The sequence below is a fragment of the Schistocerca gregaria genome, chromosome 1 (genome assembly GCF_023897955.1).
Source record: "Schistocerca gregaria isolate iqSchGreg1 chromosome 1, iqSchGreg1.2, whole genome shotgun sequence".
In the NCBI taxonomy this organism is placed as follows: domain Eukaryota; kingdom Metazoa; phylum Arthropoda; class Insecta; order Orthoptera; family Acrididae; genus Schistocerca; species Schistocerca gregaria.
The window spans coordinates 345,897,756-345,917,479 of NC_064920.1; the positions used below are offsets into that span (position 1 = coordinate 345,897,756).

General features: G+C 41.5%; 1 protein-coding gene across 2 annotated transcripts in view; it reads left to right on the forward strand.

Moving 5' to 3' along the window:
- Positions 1-558: 558 nt before the first annotated feature.
- The window catches only part of LOC126344736 (ribonuclease P protein subunit p21), a 46,390-nt gene continuing 27,224 nt past the window's right edge, over positions 559-19,724 (forward strand). The window contains exons 1-3 of one of the 2 annotated variants that reach the window (XM_050002044.1): positions 559-658; positions 12,849-12,926; positions 18,222-18,322. In XM_050002044.1, coding sequence (XP_049858001.1) covers positions 653-658; positions 12,849-12,926; positions 18,222-18,322 — 185 coding nt within the window. In that variant the 5' untranslated portion in view covers positions 559-652. The other variant, XM_050002043.1, reaches the window with a different exon arrangement.

The following is a 19,724-nucleotide window of genomic DNA, read 5'->3' on the forward strand; positions in this document are numbered from 1 at the left end:
AAAACATATATTACAAAATGAACAATCATCTGACGTGTGTTTTGGTGCATATTACGTACAGATATCGTACACGAAGGGGAAACTAGCAAGGGGCGTTCCACTACGTATCCTTTACCGTATTTGATGCGTTTTTCCACATTTGCTATCGCTGCTGGTATGGGTTCAAAGACTAATTCGTAGTGCAAAAGTTTCAGTGCTAAGCTGCACTTAATATCTTAAAAAAACATTTAGAGACATTGCCCTGAGTGCATAATTTGTGTTATGCTGTAAACCACTCTGCCATTCAACTAATAATTTGTAATCAGTTGGCTTCAGGCAATCACGAAAGACTAATCTGTAACTCTGTCTATGTGCACATTAGTATGTCACCATAATCGAGATTATTCACATTCTAACATAGTTTCTACATGTAATTCTCTTAACGGAAGCTCCATTCAAACAATCTGCATAGACTTGACGTTCCAAAGCAGCAGCTGAAGGCGTCTGTATAAAGGCTGTGGCCGACAGATTATGACGTCACATAAGACAACAGCGAGGCCAACGACAACAGAGATGCTTACAGATCTAGTCACCAGGTAGCGCTGTCATACATTTGGCCTTTCTGATGACGTCATGAGGCAATTCCTCTGGGACCGCCGAGGCCAACAAGAGCATGGAGGTAAGCTCCATGAACAAGAGAACTTCGCGTTGGATAGATTCGTTGGCCTCGGATCCTGCGAGAGCACGCCATATCGAACGCTAACGAAATTCGATAAAAGTTCCTGCAGTCGTCTAGATTGCGAGTAGGTTTGAGTTTTGTTCGCGGGAGCATCAGCAAGTTAGGAACGTGTTCTTTGACAGTGGGTCGAAACTCGAAAGGGAATTCGCGAACTACGTGAGGCAATAAGCGAAGCTGTATTGGAGATCCGTAATTAGGCATGGAAGCAGATAAGCTGAAATTACCCCAGAATAAGGACAGTACAATGTGTTTTTCGTCTAGTGGCAAGGTACAAAGTAAAGTTTACTTGTTTGGTGAACCATGCGCGTCAAGAACATGCGTTAGAAACCGTTCCTTCCGAAATTTGGTGATCTTCAAATACTGTTTGCAATTACTATGATGTTTGTAGGAAGGTGTGTTACCTGATTGTGATGAATGACAGTGTTGCTGTGCTTGGTAAAAAGTTTGTTAAAATAGATGAATCGCTAATCACAACTAGTAAGTGTAGGAAAGGACGAAGTTTGAAAAACGAAATTGAGCAAATATAGGTGTTTGGAAGCAGTGAAAGGGAGTCACGAATATGCTTTATAGTTATTGAATTCGAGGTATAAATAAACTTTTATGTCCCTTTTTAAGCATTTCATCTTGCCTGGAACGAAAGTAATTACCGGCGGCTGGCAGATTCGAAAACGAATTTGCCAACCATTCAATCGATTATGCCTTAGAAAGATTCGTTGATCTACACGCAGAGTAAAGAGGGCATGTGGAAATCTCTCTAATCCTCCATTAAAAGAAGGCTTACCGGGAAACAGATGAACTGTACATATTTCAGAACCTGTATTTGTACAATTTGCGGTGTTGGGTGGTGGCAAAAAACTCCTTCACGAGATTTTGTTTTCCTAAAAGATGTAGCTAGAGTTTATCCCTGCTACGGGAAAATGGGATTGCTCCCGGATGCGAATGTGAAACGCGAAATTGTTGATGTGGATGTCTAGTACGAAAAATTATCGTTTTTTTGTATATAAATAGGGATTTACTTTACATGAGCCATAGGATTCTCCATGATAGCTATGGTCTTTTTTCAATGTTGTAACCAGACTCTATATTTGGCTCATGTCACCATGTTGTTGTTGTTGTTGTTGTTGTTGTTGTTGTTGTTGTCTTCAGTCCTGAGACTGGTTTGATGCAGCTCTCCATGCTACTCTATCCTGTGCAAGCTGCTTCATCTCCCAGTACCTACTGCAACCTACATCCTTCTGAATCTGCTTAGTGTACTCATCTCTCGGTCTCCCTCTAAGATTTTTACCCTCCACGCTGCCCTCCAATGCTAAATTTGTGATCCCTTGATGCCTCAAAACATGTCCTACCAACCGATCCCTTCTTCTAGTCAAGTTGTGCCACAAACTTCTCTTCTCCCCAATCCTATTCAATACCTCCTCATTAGTTACGTGATCTATCCACCTTATCTTCAGTATTCTTCTGTAGCACCACATTTCGAAAGCTTCTATTCTCTTCTTGTCCAAACTAGTTATCGTCCATGTTTCACTTCCATACATGGCTACACTCCAAACAAATATTTTCAGAAATGACTTCCTGACACTTAAATCTATATTCGATGTTAACAAATTTCTCTTCTTCAGAAACGCTTTCCTTGCCATTGCCAGTCTACATTTTATATCCTCTCTACTTCGACCATCATCAGTTATTTTTCTCCCCAAATAGCAAAACTCCTTTACTACTTGAAGTGTCTCATTTCCTAATCTAATTCCCTCAGCATCACCCGATTTAATTGGACTACATTCCATTATCCTCGTTTTGCTTTTGTTGATGTTCATCTTATATCCTCCTTTCAAGACACTGTCCATTCCGTTCAACTGCTCTTCCAAGTCCTTTGCCGTCTGTGACAGAATTACAATGTCATCGGCGAACCTCAAATTTTTTACTTCTTCTCCATGAATTTTAATACCTACTCCGAATTTTTCTTTTGTTTCCTTTACAGCTTGCTCAATATACAGATTGAATAACATCGGGGAGAGGCTACAACCCTGTCTCACTCCTTTCCCAACCACTGCTTCCCTTTCATGCCCCTCGACTCTTATGACTGCCATCTGGTTCCTGTACAAATTGTAAATAGCCTTTTGCTCCCTGTAATTTACCCCCGCCACCTTTAGAATCTGAAAAAGAGTATTCCAGTCAACACTGTCAAAAGCTTTCTCTAAGTCTACAAATGCTAGAAACGTAGGTTTGCCTTTCCTTAATCTTTCTTCTAAGATAAGTCGTAAGGTCAGTATTGCCTCACGTGTTCCAACATTTCGACGGAATCCAAATTGATCCTCCCCGAGGTCCGCACCTACCAGTTTTTCCATTCGTCTGTATAGAATTCACGTTAGTATTTTGCAGCTGTGACTTATTAAACTGATAGTTCGGTAATTTTCACATCTGTCAGCACCTGCTTTCTTTGGGATTGGAATTATTATATTCTTCTTGAAGTCTGAGGGTATTTCGCCTGTCTCATACATCTTGCTCACCAGCTGGTAGAGTTTTGTCATGACTGGCTCTCCCAAGGCCGTCAGTAGTTCTAATGCAATGTTGTCTACTCCGGGGGCTTTGTTTCGACTCAGGTCTTTCAGTGCTCTGTCAAACTCTTCACGCAGTATCGTATCTCCCATTTCGTCTTCATCTACATCCTCTTCCATTTCCATAATATTGTCCTCAAGTACATCGCCCTTGTATAAACCTTCTATATATTCCTTCCACCTTTCTGCCTTCCCTTCTTTGCTTAGAACTGGGTTGCCATCTGAGCTCTTGATATTCATACACGTGGTTCTCTTCTCTCCTAAGGTCTCTTTAATTTTTCTGTAGGCAGTATCTATCTTACCCCTAGTGAGATAAGCTTCTACATCCTTACATTTGTCCTCTATCCATTCCTGTTTAGCCATTTTGCACTTCCTGTCGATCTCATTTTTGAGACGTTTGTATTCCTTTTTGCCTGCTTCATTTACTACATTTTTATATTTTCTCCTTTCATCAATTAAATTCAATATTTCTTCTGTTACCCAAGGATTTCTACTAGCCCTCATCTTTTTACCTACTTGATCCTCTGCTGCCTTCACTACTTCATCCCTCAGAGCTACCCATTCTTCTTCTACTGTATTTCTTTCCTCCATTCCTGTCAATTGTTCCCTTAAGCTCTCCCTGAAACTCTGTACAACCTCTGGTTCTTTTAGTTTATCCAGGTCCCACCTCCTTAAATTCCTACCTATTTTGCAGTTTCTTCAGTTTTAATCTACAGGTCATAACCAATAGATTGTGGTCAGAGTCCACATCTGGCCCTGGAAATGTCTTACAACTTAAAACCTGGTTCCTAAATCTCTGTCTTACCATTATATAATCTATCTGATACCTTTTAGTATCTCCAGGGTTCTTCCATGTATACAACCTTCTTTCATGATTCTTAAACCAAGTGTTAGCTATGATTATGTTGTGCTCTGTGCAAAATTCTACTAGCTGGCTTCCTCTTTCATTTCTTAGCCCCAATCCATATTCACCTACTATGTTTCCTTCTCTCTCTTTTCCTACACTCGAATTCCAGTCACCCATTACTATTAAATTTTCGTCTCCCTTCACTATCTGAATAATTTCTTTTATTTCATCGTACATTTCTTCAATTTCTTCATCATCTGCAGAGCTAGTTGGCACATAAACTTGTACTACTGTAGTAGGTGTGGGCTTCGTATCTATCTTGGCCACAATAATGCGTTCACTATGCTGTTTGTAGTAGCTTACCCGCATTCCTATTTTCCTATTCATTAATAAACCTACTCCTGTGTTACCCCTATTTGATTTTGTATTTATAACGCCATATTCCACCTGACCAGAAGTCTTGTTCCTCCTGCCACCGAACTTCACTAATTCCCACTATATCTAACTTTAACCTATCCATTTCCCTTTTTAAATTTTCTAACCTACCGGCCCGATTAAGGGATCTGACATTCCACGCTCCGATCCGTAGAACGCCAGTTTTCTTTCTCCTGATAACGACGTCCTCTTGAGTAGTCCCCACCCGGAGAGCCAAATGGGGGACTATTTTACCTCCGGAATATTTTACCCAAGAGGACGCCATCATCATTTAATCATACAGTAAAGCTGCATGTCCTCGGGAAAAATTACGGCTGTAGTTTCCCCTTGCTTTCAGCCATTCGCAGTACCAGCACAGCAAGGCCGTTTTGGTTAATGTTGCAAGGCCAGATCAGTCAATCATCCAGACTGTTGCCCCTGCAACTACTGAAAAGGCTGCTGCCCCTCTTCAGGAACCACATGTTTGTCTGGCCTCTCAACAGATGCCCCTCCGTTGTGGTTGCACCTACGGTATGGCCATGTGTATCGCTGAGGCACGCAAGCCTCCCCACCAACGGCAAGGTCTATGGTTCATAATCAGCAATTTTTAGTTTCACATTCGTTGGCTTCGCTTAGCTGAAGCCTCTTACATGTATCGAATATTTCGCCAGACCAAATAACATTACGGTAACAGCTGCATCATCCCTATGTTTATGAGTGATACATACTTATACAGAGTTTCTAGTTAACATACAAATGACGATATGTTGATTGCCGTGGTACATAGCATTGAAATGAGGCTCATACATGCTTCATTTAAGCGTAACCCATAAGGCACTATGTTTAGTATTCTGAATGTTAAAACAATATTTATGAAGTTGAGCAAAATTTCATAAAATCATTTGAACTAAACTAACAATTTAGACATTACTTAGTATTCCATATTACGGTTCACTACATATAAATTTGCTTTGGTGAGTGTCCTTTCCTGTGTCAAACAATAAAGTAAGTCTGGTTATCTAAGATAACCCAAAACAAGAGTACACTGTACAAGAATAACTTGTGCACAGAATTGAAACAATCAAGATAAAATGTAGGCAGTTCAGCAAATCTTCTAATATACAGGTGGGCTGGTTGCAAGATATTGTCAAAAACTGAAAAATGAGCAGACACCCCTAACCATTACGAGCCAGGCAGATCTCTTTCAGACATGTGGTGCGAGTCCTAGTTCAGTAGTTATCACGCCCCAATTTTCTCTAGAAATATATAGTTTTGAGCTAAAAACTTTAAATTTGCTTGCCTGAAAAAGTTGAACTTTGGACATATTCATTTGGCGGAACAATATTTTGTGAACAATCTGAAGTTTCTCAGTTTTACAATTTAACTCAGTGCCTGATATTCAGAAGTTCAAATTCGAGTTTGTTATATTGACATTTTGAATAGCCTTTCAGTTTTTGTCGTTTCCAAACTCAATGTAAGTATTAGCATGATTCCTTGAAATTACTTGCAACATATCAGTTATTACTTACTCTCCAATGATCTTGTCATCAGCAAGTTTTTTTCTCCACTGCTGCTGCTCTCTCTCATCTTTCAGTCCTACATGGAGGGTCTTCACATGTAGACCAGTCTTGTCAGATCAGTTCCTGAATTTGTGGTGTATATTAGGATAGGTATGGTATTGGGAGCATTCACAAGATGCTTCGTGCTTTATTGGTGATTACCTATAGCTACTGTGTGCTCCATGGTGAAAGTGGATGGAGTAAGATCAGCATTATACACAGTCCTCAAATCTGTAGTTGGTTTTAGGAATGAGGGCGTAAAGATCAGGCTCGTTCTGCCCATATATGTTGAACATTTGTGGACAGTGATTATTCATTAGTGTTCAGGGTGCTTAGCTCTGAATGTTCTAGCCAATGTGAGGATAAAAAATGATTGTAATGAGTTATTTAATGAATTTTCATTCTGTTTGTTGGAAGTTGTCACCACTGACTGCTGGTAAAAGACAAACTCTACAAAAGCAAGTGAGATGTACTTTGCAGGGTACACATTTTCAAGCACAAAGCATGTGTACCACAATGTTCAGTTGGAACTGGCAACACTGCACTCCGTCTGTGCCTTGACCTGCCACCAGATATGAATCATTCTGAATTTTCTTTTCATTCACCTTGAGTGTGCTTTAAAGTTTGGTATGCTTGTCTGTGTCAACTCATTACTTTCTGAAAATTATTTACTTTAAATTTCCTGCCATTTTGGTCCTTCTGACATTGCTAAGTACACTTTAGCTGGCAAGCTTGTTTCTCTCCTGTTAATCTTATGAAGAATGCTCTGCAAATGCATTTAGCACTTAAGTATTGCCATTAGTTGCACATAATTTAGAAGACTTTTTTCTATAAAAATTTGTTTTATTGGATATGTACTGTCTGTGGTGCTACAACCTCTTCTGAATACCAATGTCTCAAAATCTTTACCAGGATAAACATCTCTATAAATTTAATTTCATCTGTATCTAGGAGTGGTAGAATTTTTTGCTAGATTATTGCCATATTGAACTGCCATTAAAAAAAAAAAAAAAAAAAAGAACCTTAAGCAATAAAATTAGGAACCATAGTAAGCATTACTGGGCATGCATTTATGTGTTGCAATGTTGGTTTTTCTTGAGCAGTGTGTTTGTAGAGCAGCAAACCATACTCCTTCCATCCATACCAAGCCTTAGAAGAGCTTCATCTCCTTGGTATTAATTGGTTCCCTATTATTCACTTTTGTGAATTTGCTTCTAAGGCCCAATAGTTACTTCACTGCAAACTTATTGATATTAGGGCTGTTCCATGAGAACTTGGACATAAATTAGAAAAATAAAAAAAAAATTACATATCTGATTATACCAGCTCTTAGCTGAAACATTTTTAAAATTTAAATTTTTAGTCTGAAGCTCTATATGTTAAGTGCTGGATAGAACAAATGGCTTTATCACTTGTCTAAAATTTCAGATTCTAGTTACCCCTGAAAACTAAGTTGTCAAAGCAATGTAACAAAGTAATGTGAAAACATCTGTTAACAAAATATCTCCGAAGTAATTACAAATATCTTAAGCCACCACATTTCAGTAGCTTTTATGTAATTTATTTAATTAGTAAGGCTCCCAGTCTGGTTTGGTTTTTATCATCTGTTACTTCGTTACTGAAAGAAGCCTGAAATTTTCATCAACAATGCAATTTTATGGAAGGCTGAAAATAGACATGCAAGTACAACTTTGAGATACATAGTATGGAATGGCTGACATTCTGTGACTCTTAAAATGTTGCACATTGAATAGTTATACATTGGCTATACTGTAATTTTAGGCAGTTGTGTGTTGGCTTTATTCAGTAAATGTTGGAGGGAATGTGTAAGGAAAGGAGGGAAGTGCTGCAAAAAGAAAAGCAATTTTTAGAGAGAAGAAACTAATACACAGTAAAAGTGTAATGTCTGAAAGGTGAACCAATAATCCTCTTTACTAAAAAATCACAATGAGATGAATAAATTGATGTATAATACAAGCAGAATGTGGTTATTTATTTTAAAGAACAGTCTTTATTCACCTATAATCTAAGCTAATTAAATATCTTCTGCCAGCTTATAAGAAAATCTATATTTAGCCTATAGAAAAATACCATTTTACTCATTTCCTATTTACTGCAACAGAATGTTGACTATATTGGAAGGTCAATATGCATTAAGCCTAAATAAGAAAAGCATTTTTATGTATTGTGTTGTTAGAAGCTTCCTATAGTAAAAGGACATAATTATGATGTAAATGAGATATTGCATTATTTCTGGCAATCACACTATTTACCACAATTCTCCAACAAGACCCTTCATTTTTACTTTATCATCACATGACCTGAGAATACTGGAAGTGATTTGTGGAAAACGGCTTAGGTGATGACGCTAACAAAGGAGATAGGGAAAAGAGAATGTTGAAATGAACAAGTTTAACTCCTGCTCAACTTAGGATGCAAATAAACTTAATCACAGAAAATACAGAAATTAAGTGAGAAGCACCATTGAAGGCAACAGTGGTGATGCCTGTGCCACCTGCACCAGAACTCCAGATAAATCTCCAGCCATATTAAAGAAAGCAGTTAAAGATGTGGCAACTTTTTTACCTAGAAGTCCAGGAAAGCTTAAATCCAGGCCCAGAAAAACCAGTTGCTAATGTCAGATGACATTTTTAGGAGACTCCTGGAATGAAAGATTTTGCGATAGTGAAATATAAGGCAGAAAAGGTGATTTCAGAAGAGCTATGTAATAACGACCTTGAAAGAAACACACAGGAATTTCCCCACATGAAAATAAAACTGGCTGAAGCTCTATGCATCAAGGTCACAGTTTTACACCTCACAGGATACACTGCACAACTTTTGCCTCTGCTAGTATTATAAGAAAGGAAAGTTACTTTTGAAAGTTAGCAGCTAGGTTATTCTAAAAGTTGAGACCAAAGTTTGTGGCTTTATAAAGTACTATAGTCGGCAGTCAAGAGAAACAGGTTTGCACAATTTCACAATGTGAGGGTTGCGAATGTATACCTGAAAGGTAAGCGCTCTTTGAACAAGAACTTACTGAAGCAGATGGTTGAATGGACCCAACTGGGGGTTTGAACCAGCATGTCAATCTGAAAGTGTTTCATGTTACTGTTGGTCAGTCTTGGTGCTCTTTACAGTAGGCTACCCCAATTCTTACAACACACATTTATAAAAAATAGTAAAGTTTTTCGAAGACAAAAACATGGGCTACACACTGGTACAAGTAGATTTTTCTGATAATTATATTGTTAAACTGCATAATTAAATTCAGAATGCTCACTGGTCAATACCACAACATGTGTTGGGGACTCTGAAAATTGTGGATATTCTTGGACTGTTGCTACTGATGAACTTGATCATAGTAAATGTTCAGAGCATGCTTTCAAAATAAAATTATGCATCACATTATTTACACACCCAGTGGTAGAAATGGTCACATTCATGACTGATGGTGCAGCCAGTCAGTGTAAGCATCATTTCCTCTCCTACAGCTTAACATTTTTGAGAGATTGCTATGAAATAAACAGTTCATGGCACTACTTTGCCACATCACACAGCAAAGGTGCTGCAGTGAGGTTTGTTGGGCCTGGAAAGTGTGCAGTGTAGTATATCTGTAAAGTTGGGAAACATACTATGTGGTGCAGAAGACGTTGCAAAAATTGCAAGTGGAATAGTTCCAATAGAGCAGACCTACTCTATATGCTAGAAATGCCCCTTCGGCATGAAGCCTCTTTAAACTTAACAGGTCTAATATTTGATATGAAGGAAGTCAGTCAGTCTTGGTTTGCAGGTCTAATGTTTTTGTCCAAAGCTGTCCCCATCCTTTTCAAGGCCAAGTAAATAAAACATTCTTTGGAAGTTAGTACGTGATGTTGATGTGTAGGAGATGCTGGGTAGTAACAGATAAGAAGCAAAACTGTACCTATATCAAATTGAGACCCTCTTCTGCTAGAAATCTGTCTACTACTGTAACTGATCTCTAGCTGACACATATTGGTAACACAATGTCATCCCAGATCTTGTATGCCCTTCCTACTGTAATGTATGGATGTACTTGTGTAGTCATGTTAAGATTCATTCATTCACACTTATTCTGTCAATCCCATCATGAAGGAGAGCCCTCAGGGTTGTGAACAATTAAAGTTGTGCTTTAACAAGCAGAAGCAACCACTTCAGGATACTTCTGTGAAATGTGCTAACAGTAAATTATGGCTAGCACTAATATATTTACTGATAATTATAATAATTACTTTCAGATTACGTTATATGTGTGTTTTTGGAGAAAAAAATCTCTTTCTTTTTTCTCCCTTCTCCTTCTGGTAGTGATGGAAGAAATGCCCACCTCGTCCTCCTGTACTACCCAGTTACAGTTTTATAAGCAATACTTCAAATCAAGCATTTATGTAACTTCATATTCTAATAAATTGAGGAATGGGTAATGAGGTGCTCTTTTAGTTTGTTTTTAAATATTTGAGGATTTCTGATTTCCTGCCTAAAGTCCATTGGCAACGTGTTCTAGAATTCTGCACCTGAATATTGAACTCCATTTTCAACACTAAAGAGGGATGCATAGTCTGTATGAAAATAATTTTTATTTCTAGCATTTTGGTTCTGAATTGCTGATCTTTTTTTAAAAAAAATTCTCTCTTGTTATTAGCAAGAAGTATCGTTGGGGTGTATATGATTGGATATAAGTGTAAGAAGAATCCCTAGGACCCTGAAAAGGCTTCTATGATGTGTTTGTCTATCAATTTTACACAATTTTCTCACTGCACAGTTCAGTAAAACACACACACACACACACACACACACACACACACACACACACACACACACTCTCTCTCTCTCTCTCTCTCTCTCTCTCTCTCTCTCTCTCTCTCTCTCTCTCTTTCCACCATAGGTGTGATGCCCAAGAGAAGGATAAACTTAGTGATAATATTGCAAAGTATGCTATCAATCATATGCTGATCAACATAGTGAGATTTTGTGAGTGCACAGCAGTCAGAAGTGGTTAATTTATCCACATGTTGATACCATCTGTTTATTATCCATCTTGGTGTCCAGCAACATCACCCATGGTGCCACACGCAGTTTAAACACGTTAATCTCAACTTCTGGTACCTGAAGTCGTCATTATTTGTTTGGAAGATTAACGATTAAGGTATTGTCTGTGAACCATTTGTAAGCCTGGTCCATTATTCTCCTGACTATAACAGGTATGGATGTGTTTGGGCCTTTTATCACCATACGTAAGTCTTAAGCAAACTTACCGTTTTTGAAGAGTCATCCAATGGTTGGCAGCAGAGCACTGTATTGCTAAAGGAGGCCGAAATGCACGCGTTTTAGCTCACGCAGGCTGGCGTGACGTCTGGAACATGACAAGGGAATTAGAATTGAGAAAAACGAACATAGCTGGTGGAATACTTAACTTTAATCCATTAGTGGAGAACGTCGCTCTTTATGGTACATGATTCACAATATCAATAGTACTGATACTGGCACCTTGCTAGGTCGTAGCAAATAACGTAGCTGACGGCTACGCTATTGTCTCGGCAAATGAGAGCGTAGAAGTCAGTGAACCATTGCTAGCAAAGTCGGCTGTACAACTGGGCGAGTGCTAGGAAGTCTCTCTAGACCTGCCGTGTGGCGGCGCTCGGTCTGCAATCATTGATAGTGGCAACACGTGGGTCCGACGTATACTAATGGACCGCGGCCGATTTAAAGGCTACCGTCTAGCAAGTGTGGTGTCTGGCGGTGACACAACACTAACCTGGCTGGACTGAGTCGAATTGTGCTTGGAATAGAGCTGTAGTTATTGTTCTGTGCTGCTTCAGTTCTATGCCAAAATCCATCAGTTACAGTGGCTGCTAAGTGGTGATGTGAAATTCTCTCTGCAGATCATGACCAAATGCTTCCAGTGGATGAAAGATATGGAGAATGTGCCAGTCAGGGGAACAGTTGGAAACCCTCTATATTGTGCTTAGATCATGACAGCACAGATAACATAAGGCTTTATCTTGTTGAAAGATGTCATTGAGATCTTGAAGCTGTGGTAGCACCACTGAATTTATGACATCATACTTTGTGCATCTACACACTAACCCGAGTCATAAGGCTGTACACAGAACTGGCGCTCACCCGAAAAGACGGCATGGTTCAACTTCCAGCACCTCTCTCGACTGCAGCACCAAGGGAAGCCACAACAGTAGTTGCCACTGTGAGGCAGTGATGCGTGCTCGGACAACATCACACTATGCATATGGAAATGTGTCTTGCTACTAACAAGCAGACTCAAGATATGTGAGGTGTCTGTAGAATCTGCCTGGCTTAGTGAGAAAAATGTCACCTTTGGTGCTACTCAAGGGGAGCCATTGAGATCCCGTATGGCATTATCGATGCCCCTCCTGAACCCATAGGTTCTATTTGCATGATATTCTTGGGGTCTTGACAAATGTAATAATCAGCAGTTTGGAATGATAAACCACAGTCTCAATAGGCCACAATCCACCCAGTGTTAAATTGCGACACATGGCGGTAGATGTTTAGCCTCCTTAGACGAGACATAACAAGAGCTTCTCACAACCAACCAATGTTAAAATGTGATTTCTGGAAGAGGAACATGGCCAGCAGTGTAATTATCAACACATGCTGCTTTGTGTTTACTGATCTAGTCAGCCATCTTAAAATAAATATACTGTAGTAATTGTAACTTCCATTGCACTGTGTAACTTAAAAAGAAGCTTGATTTCCAGGTATTTGCAACAAACAAAAAATCTATGAAGAAATTCCAGGAAGAAGAAGCATTTCAGAGGATGAATTTTTTATACCAGGTATTTCTGTGCATTAACAACTTTACACATTTCCTTTTTGTTAATACTGACATTTGTGTACTCTGAGAACAAAAAGGCTGTTAGTTTCAATTGGCACTGCAAAGACAGATGTAAGAAGAATAGCCAATTTATGTAGTTTGGTAACCTGAACTAAGACTTTTTTGTTCTAAGCTCTTTATTATCATAGATTTTATTTTTGTCTGTGTGTTTCTGTATCTGCATCATTATTATGGCATAGTTATGGCACACATTCAAATAACAAACAACTAGTCTTGTATAATACTGGTCATCAACTTGTTTATAGGCAACTAACATTTCTTCATGTTGCCTAACATTTCCTCGATATGTTTTAGAACTTAATCTTTCTTTTGGTTTGACAAAAGGGTCTCAAATGTATATCATCATACATAGAACATGCTGAGCAGATGATGAATGTTGGACTAGTCGTGAAACTGTCACCATAATATTTTTTTCATTTTAGGCAGTCTTGTCTATTTTATATCTGTTTTCAGTAGCAATCTTAATCATATATATTTTTTAATTCAGTTTGTAACCTTGGTGATTTTTGTTACATTGGTTGTCATCTAAGACTTATTTCCGTTCCTGGCATTTCATCTCCCTTTGTTTGTTCTAGTGAATGACTGGTACACTTGTTTATTACTGGATACTTACTATAGTATTGACAATCTTTGTTTCCCCCCATGAAACCTTACAGTAACAATAACAAGTAGAAGCATTTATCAACTTACAAGTATTATAAGCACAATAGTACATACATTCCTTGCTCTTTTTCTTTACCATGCCGTGTCCCAGTCCTCTGTAGACTGAGGTGGCTGCAATGCCATTTGCATATGGAGACATGCTCTTGCATTTTTAACTGTCATCCTATGAAGGCAAACTGCATTCATTATAAATAGTTGCGTGCACAGTGTCATCGGATTCTTTGGGATAGAAAGCGAGCTAGCTGGATTTCATGTACTAGTTCTTTTAACAGTTCCACTACATCTTGCGTTGTGTGGGCCAGCCTCGATCAGCTTTCTGGGACCAAGGTCCACTCCCCTGTTTCCTGCCTGAAAATAGCGGACAATGTCATAGAGGACCCTATTGCCATCTCCAACACCTTGGGCCGCCATTTTGCAGAGATTTTGAGCTCCTCCCACTATCAGACTTCCTCCATTGGAAATGAGCAGGATCATGCTCTCACTTCATCCCGATCCTCCACCCCAGGGCGAGACGATGTTCACATTCAGATGTTGCTGTACTTCTCTCTTGCGGGCAAGCATTTTCTCCTTTGTATGTACAACTGTATCTGGGCAGAGGGCACATTTACCAGATGCTGGTGTGAAGCCACTGCCATACCCATACGTAAGCCTGGTAAGGACAAACACCTTCGTTTTAGCTACTGCCCCATTTCTCTCACCAGCTGTGTTGCAAAGTAATGGAATGTATGGTTCATGCCGGTCTGGTATGGTGGCTTGAGTCTCGCCATTTACTAACCACTGCACAGGGGAATTTTGAGTGTGCTGTTCTGCAGTTGACCATCTTGTCACTTTGTCCACCCATGTCATGAATGGTTATCTGCAGAATTCCCAGACTGGATTTTTTTTTTTTTTTAGTTTGGAGAAAGCCTAAGACACCTGTTAAGAGGACAGGTATCCTCCGTACACTATACACATGGGATTCCATGGCCTCATGCCCTGTTCCCTCCAGGAATTTTTAAGAGACCAAGTTTTCAAGGTAAGCATGGGTTATGTCTTGTCGGACACCTTTATCAAGGAAAATGGTGTGTCTCAGAATTCCATCTTGAGTGTCATCCTTGTAGCTATTGCCATTAACCCTGTAATGACCTGTGTCCTGCTGGGCATCTCCGGCTCCCTTTTCATTGACAATTTTGCTATCTATTGTAGTTCTCCATGGGCCTACCTCATTGAATGGTGTCTTCAGCGATGTCTCGATTATCTTTACTCGTGGAGCATTGACAATGGCTTTAATTTTCATCTGACAAAACTGCTTGTCTGAATTTCTGGCGGTGCAGTTGGTTTCTTCCACTGTCTTTACATCTTGGGCCTGTTGCTCTTCCGTTCATTGAAACTATGAAATTCCTGGGGTCATGCTTGATAGGAACTTACTTGTTCCTCTCGTCCTATGATGTGTCCTACCTGGAGGCCCACTATATGTGGTCCCTCAATACCCTATTTGTCCTTAGTGGTACTTCCTGGAGGTCAGATTGAACCAACCTCCTCTGTTTGTACCGGTCCTATGTCCATTAGAAACTCGACTGTGGGTGTTTCGTTTATGCACCTGCCCGTTTGTCCCTCTTATGCAGTCTCAATACCATCCACCAATGTGGCATCCATTTGGCACCAGGCGTCTTTTATACTAGCCCGCTTGCGAGTCCGTATGCAGAACCTGGCGAACTACCTCTGTCCTACTGCCGTGACTTTTTCCTCAGCAGATAAACATGCCATATTTCTTGCATGACCACCCATCCTATGTTTCCTTCTTCGAAGACTCCTTTCATTGCCAGTGTGGGGGTGTCCCTATTCTCTTACATCCTCCAGTTGCCTTTCAGCTCTTGCAGTGGCATCTTAACTTCACGCTACCTGGCACTATCCTGCTGGATGTGAGCCCTTCACCACCTTGGCTTCGTGCATCGGCACGCTTTCACCTAGGCCTTCATTTGCTTCCTAAGGACACTATTCCAACCTCACTCAATCGCCTTCAGTTTCATGACCTTCGTGCAGAACTTTGCGATAGCATCTTTGAATACACGAAATAGTTCATGAACTGTCTGTGGTGTTGGGTGTGCCTTCATCATTGGCACCCACGTTTTTTGGTATCGTCATCCAGAACACGACTCAGTATTTACAGTAGACTCTTTACCCTGTATCAGGCCATGCACTACCTCCGATGGCACAGGCTTTTAAATTGCATAATCTGCTCTGACTTCGTGCTCTTCAAAGCCTCTTGTGTGCTGTACACCGCCCATACCTTAGTGCAACAGGTTCAAGAAATCTGTCACTTGCTCTTTCTTGAGGGACCCATTGTGATGTTTATTTGTGTTCCTGGTCACATCGGTTTGCCAGGGAATGAGGCCACTGACACTGCTGTCAAGTCTGCAATCCTCGCACCTCAGGCCCCTAGTTCTTACATTCCCTCCAACAACCTCTGTGTTGCTGTTTGTCAGCAGGTGGTGTCACTTTGGCATCACCACTGGTCTGGTCCTCCCTTCATGGGAACAAGCTTCAAGTTATTAAGCCTCTCCCAGTGGCTTGGATGACCTCCTCTCGGCCCTCTCGCTGCAAGATCATTCTAGGTAGATTGTGTAGTCTTTTTAGATTACTGGCAATTAAAATTGCTACACCAAGAAGAAATGCAGATGATAAATGGGTATTCATTGGACAAGTATATTATACTAGAACTGATATGTGATTACACTTTCACGCAATTTGGGCGCATAGATCCTGAGAAAACAGTACCCAGAACAACCACCTCTGGCTGTAATAATGGCCTTGATACGCCTGGGCTTTGAGTCAGACAGAGCTTGGATGGTGTGTACAGGTACAGCTGCCCATGCAGCTTCAGCATGACACCACAGTTCATCAAGAGTAGTGACTGGCGTATTGTGACGAGCCAGTTGCTCGGCCACCATTGACCAGATGTTTTCAATTGCTGAGAGATCTGGAGAATGTGCTGGCGAAGTCAGCAGTCAAACATTTTCTGTATCCAGAAAGGCCCGTACAGGACCTGAAACATGTGGTCCTGCATTATCCTGCTGAAATTTAGGGTTTCGCAGGCATCGAATGAAGGGTAGAGCCACAGGTCGTAACACATCTGAAATGTAACGTCCACTGTTCAAAGTGCCATCAATGCGAACAAGAGGTGACGGAGATGTGTAACCAATGGCACCCCATACCATCACGTCAGGTGATACGCCAGTATGGCGATGAGGAATACATGCTTCCAATGTGCGTTCACCGCGATGTCGCCAAACACGGATGCGACCATCATGATGCTGTAAACAGAACCTGAATTCATCCGAAAAAATGACATTTTGCCATTTGTGCACCCAGGTGCGTCATCGAGTACACCATCGGAGGCGCTCTTGTCTGTGGTGCAGTGTCAAGGGTAACCGCAGCCATGGTCTCTAAGCTGATAGTCCCTGCTGCTGCAAACGTCGTCGAACTGGTCGTGCAGATGGTTGTTGTCGTGCAAACGTCCCCATCTGTTGACTCGGGGATCGAGATGTGGCTGCACGATCTGCTACAGCCATGCTGATAAGATGTTTGTCATCTCAACTGCTAGTGATACGAGCCCTTTGGGATCCAGCACGATGTTCCGTATTACCCTCTGGAACCCTCCAATTCCATATTCTGCTAACGGTCATTGGATCTCGACCAACGCCAGCAGCAATGTTGCGATACAATAAACCGCAATTGCCATAGGCTACAATCTGACCTTTATCAAAGTCGGAAACGTGATGGTACGCATTTCTCCTCCTTACACGAGGCATCACAACAATGTTTCACCAGGCAACGCCTTCAACTGCTGTTTGTGTATGAGAATTCGGTTGGAAACTTTCCTCATGTCAGCACGTTGTAGGTGTCGCCACCGGCGTCAACCTTGCGTGAATGCTCTGAAAATCTAACCATTTGCATATCACAGTATCTTCTTCCTGTTGGTTAAATTTCTCGTCTGTAGCACGTCATCTTCATGCGTAGCAATTTTAATGGCCAGTAGTGTAGCTGTGGCCATTTGTTAAGTGGTGCTCCCCCACCACTTTGTGCTCATTGCCATCAACCTTTGATGGTCCACCATTTCCTGTTGGAATGTCTGTGTTTTATTTGCTAATGTTCCCGTTTGTTGTCTGAATTATTGCATGCAAATGACGCATGGGCTGTCGTTCGCATTTGACTTTTTATCTGTTGTACAAATATGGTGAAGGACATTTAATCTTTAGTTCAGGACCTCCATTTCTCTATAGCATATTTTATAGACCTTTCTCTACATCCCTGTGCTTAGCTGTCTTCTCTTCTGTTGATTGGAATTTGTGTAGCCACTTTTAACTCCTGTCTCTGTCTTCATGTTCTACAGTTCTGAGATGGGCACATATGACTCTAGTTGTTTTTGCATCCTAACACAAAACAAACAGGACATAATTCTAACAGTAATATGCAATCCTCACTCATGCAATACCAAAGAATGATAGACAACTTTGTGTTGTCCCGGACAGAACCTAAAAATGAGCAATTGCTACTCTTCAGTTGTGTTATTTCTGAGTTTTCAATGTTGCAGGCAGCAGCTTCTCTTCTGTTAAAGTATCCAAACCATTTTGACATAGCTACCCATTATGGAGCTATTATGAGGAGCATATCAAAGAAATCAGTTCTTCGTATGTAAGTATCTATAGTCAGTTAAAATTCTAATTTTTCTTTACCATAGATCATAGAATTAAAAACCTCAAAGTTTACTTGAGAGTTTCCATTATCAGGGATAGATGTAAAATACACTCCTGGAAATGGAAAAAAGAACACATTGACACCGGTGTGTCAGACCCACCATACTTGCTCCGGACACTGCGAGAGGGCTGTACAAGCAATGATCACACGCACGGCACAGCGGACACACCAGGAACCGCGGTGTTGGCCATCGAATGGCGCTAGCTGCACAGCATTTGTACACCGCCGCCGTCAGTGTCAGCCAGTTTGCCGTGGCATACGGAGCTCCATCGCAGTCTTTAACACTGGTAGCATGCCGCGACAGCGTGGACGTGAACCGTATGTGCAGTTGACGGACTTTGAGCGAGGGCGTATAGTGGGCATACGGGAGGCCGGGTGGAGCTACCGCTGAATTGCTCAACACGTGGGGCATGAGGTCTCCACAGTACATCGATGTTGTCACCAGTGGTCGGCGGAAGGTGCACGTGCCCGTCGACCTGGGACCAGACCGCAGCGACGCACGGATGCACGCCAAGACCGTAGTATCCTATGCAGTGCCGTAGGGGACCACACCGCCACTTCCCAGCAAATTAGGGACACTGTTGCTCCTGGGGTATCGGCGAGGACCATTCGCAACCATCTCCATGGAGCTGGGCTACGGTCCCACACACCTTTAGGCCGTCTTCCGCTCACGCCCCAACATCGTGCAGCCCGCCTCCAGTGGTGTCGCGACAGGCGTGAATGGAGGGACGAATGGAGACGTGTCGTCTTCAGCGATGAGAGTCGCTTCTGCCTTGGTGCCAATGATGGTCGTATGCATGCAGGTGAGCGCCACAATCAGGACTGCATACGACCGAGGCACACAGGGCCAACACCCGGCATCATGGTGTGGGGAGCGATCTCCTACACTGGCCGTACACCTCTGGTGATCGTCGAGAGGACACTGAATAGTGCACGGTACATCCAAACCGTCATCGAACCCATCGTTCTGCCATTCCTAGACCGGCAAGGGAACTTGCTGTTCCAACAGGACAATGCACGTCCGCATGTATCCCGTGCCACCCAACGTGCTCTAGAAGGTGTAAGTCAACTACCCTGGCCAGCAAGATCTCCGGATCTGTCCCCCATTGAGCATGTTTGGGACTGGATGAAGCGTCGTCTCAGGCGGTCTGCACGTCCAGCACGAACGCTGGTCTAACTGAGGCGCCAGGTGGAAATGGCATGGCAAGCCGTTCCACAGGGTTACATCCAGCATCTCTACGATCGTCTCCATGGGAGAATAGCAGCCTGCATTGCTGCAAAAGGTGGATATACACTGTACTAGTGGCGACATTGTGCATGCTCTGTTGGCTGTGTCTAT